At 54.1% G+C, this 1,333-nt stretch overlaps 1 protein-coding gene across 5 annotated transcripts in view; it reads right to left on the bottom strand.

Annotated features, from left to right (window-relative positions):
• Positions 1-1,333, bottom strand: part of L1CAM (L1 cell adhesion molecule) — a 25,624-nt gene that overhangs the window by 14,805 nt on the left and 9,486 nt on the right. For all 5 annotated transcript variants that reach the window (XM_006766926.2, XM_006766928.2, XM_006766927.2 and 2 more), the window contains exon 2: positions 1,133-1,318. In XM_006766926.2, the coding sequence (XP_006766989.1) occupies positions 1,133-1,208 (76 nt within the window). In that variant the 5' untranslated portion in view covers positions 1,209-1,318. The remainder of the gene's footprint in view (positions 1-1,132; positions 1,319-1,333) is intronic.

The raw sequence follows: 1,333 nt of genomic DNA, 5'->3' as shown, positions 1-1,333 counted from the left end.
CACTCTTTCTCACTCTTAGCTCCCAGCTCATCTCTCAGGGACACTGGCCTCCCCCAGGTCCAGGTTCAGAGACAAAGGTGGCAAAGTAAAGGGCAAAGGGATTGGAGCTATGGAAGGAGCAGGCTCAAGATACACAAATGCTACCCTGTGAAATGCCCTTCACTGAAGCCCAACAGCCACTTACAGCAGTGTTTACAACTCCTGCTCACACTCAGGAGAAAAGACCATCACAGTAACATACCCCCTCACACACAAACAAGTACTCACATGCAGCCCCACTCACACGCACACACGATTCACTACAATCAAATGTTAACAGGCAAATACCTACAGACCTTCACATACCTGACCAATAAATAACAGTTCTGGTGATTCACAAGCTTACCCATATAGGAAATCAAAACCACACTCAGGAATCACACTCAAGAACCACACTTAGTCAATCATAGCCACGCACATCCACACATACAAATATATAGCCTGTCCAACTCACAGGCACACAAAAATACTCAGGTTCAGTCACAACCCTCTAGTTCCAATCCCAAACACCCCCGCCCCTACCTGTGATCCCCCACAAATGTAATGTTCCAGCAGCCCCACCTCCCAGACCCACCAAATAACTATGCATTAAATCGTTAGCACCAGAAGCCTGCTGGGCCTTTGCAAGGTGTCTTTTCCTGTCTAAGTTCATAGGGCTACATGGTTCCAAGATGAGAATCCCCAAATTAGAAGTGGGGTCAAGATTTGAATCCAGGCCTTTGCACAAGCTAGTTGAGCCCCATTTTCCCACCCGCCTGCCACACCCCTGGGGGAGAGGGGTGTGGAGAGGCGGGGCGGATCCAGGAGGAGGCCCAGCGCCGAACCCTCTGTCCGTGGTGCTGAAATTTCCCCAGACCCGCCCATGCCTCTGCTCCCTGTCCATGGTGCTGACACACCCTGTGCCTTCCATTCTGTTCTCTCCAAAGGTACCCAACGTCCTGGGTACCTCCTGCCCACTCCATGCCCAAGAAAGGAGGGATGAGGGGGTAAAGGGGTAAGGGTCCGGAACCGGGAGAAGGTGAGGAATTAGAAAATAAAGAGGAGTCAAGCGTGGTGGTGAAGGGAGGCGCCAAGGCTCCCTCTAGCTACTCACATTCATCAGGGATCTGGATGAACAGGCAGGGGCTGCAAAGGAGGAGAGGCCACAAGTACCGCAGCGCCACGGCCATCTTCCAGGCGGCGCCGGCGGCACGGCACAGCCGCCGGACTCGGCTCAGGCTTGGCCTGGTGGGAAGAGGGCTAGTGGACGGCTCGGGGGCGGGTACTGGGGGTGGGAGCACTGGGAGAGGGGAGG

Source organism: Myotis davidii, unplaced genomic scaffold, assembly GCF_000327345.1.
Source record: "Myotis davidii unplaced genomic scaffold, ASM32734v1 scaffold462, whole genome shotgun sequence".
Lineage (NCBI taxonomy): Eukaryota > Metazoa > Chordata > Mammalia > Chiroptera > Vespertilionidae > Myotis > Myotis davidii.
The sequence above is the reverse complement of the archived record's forward strand: the minus strand, read 5'-3'. Positions and strand labels throughout refer to the sequence as shown.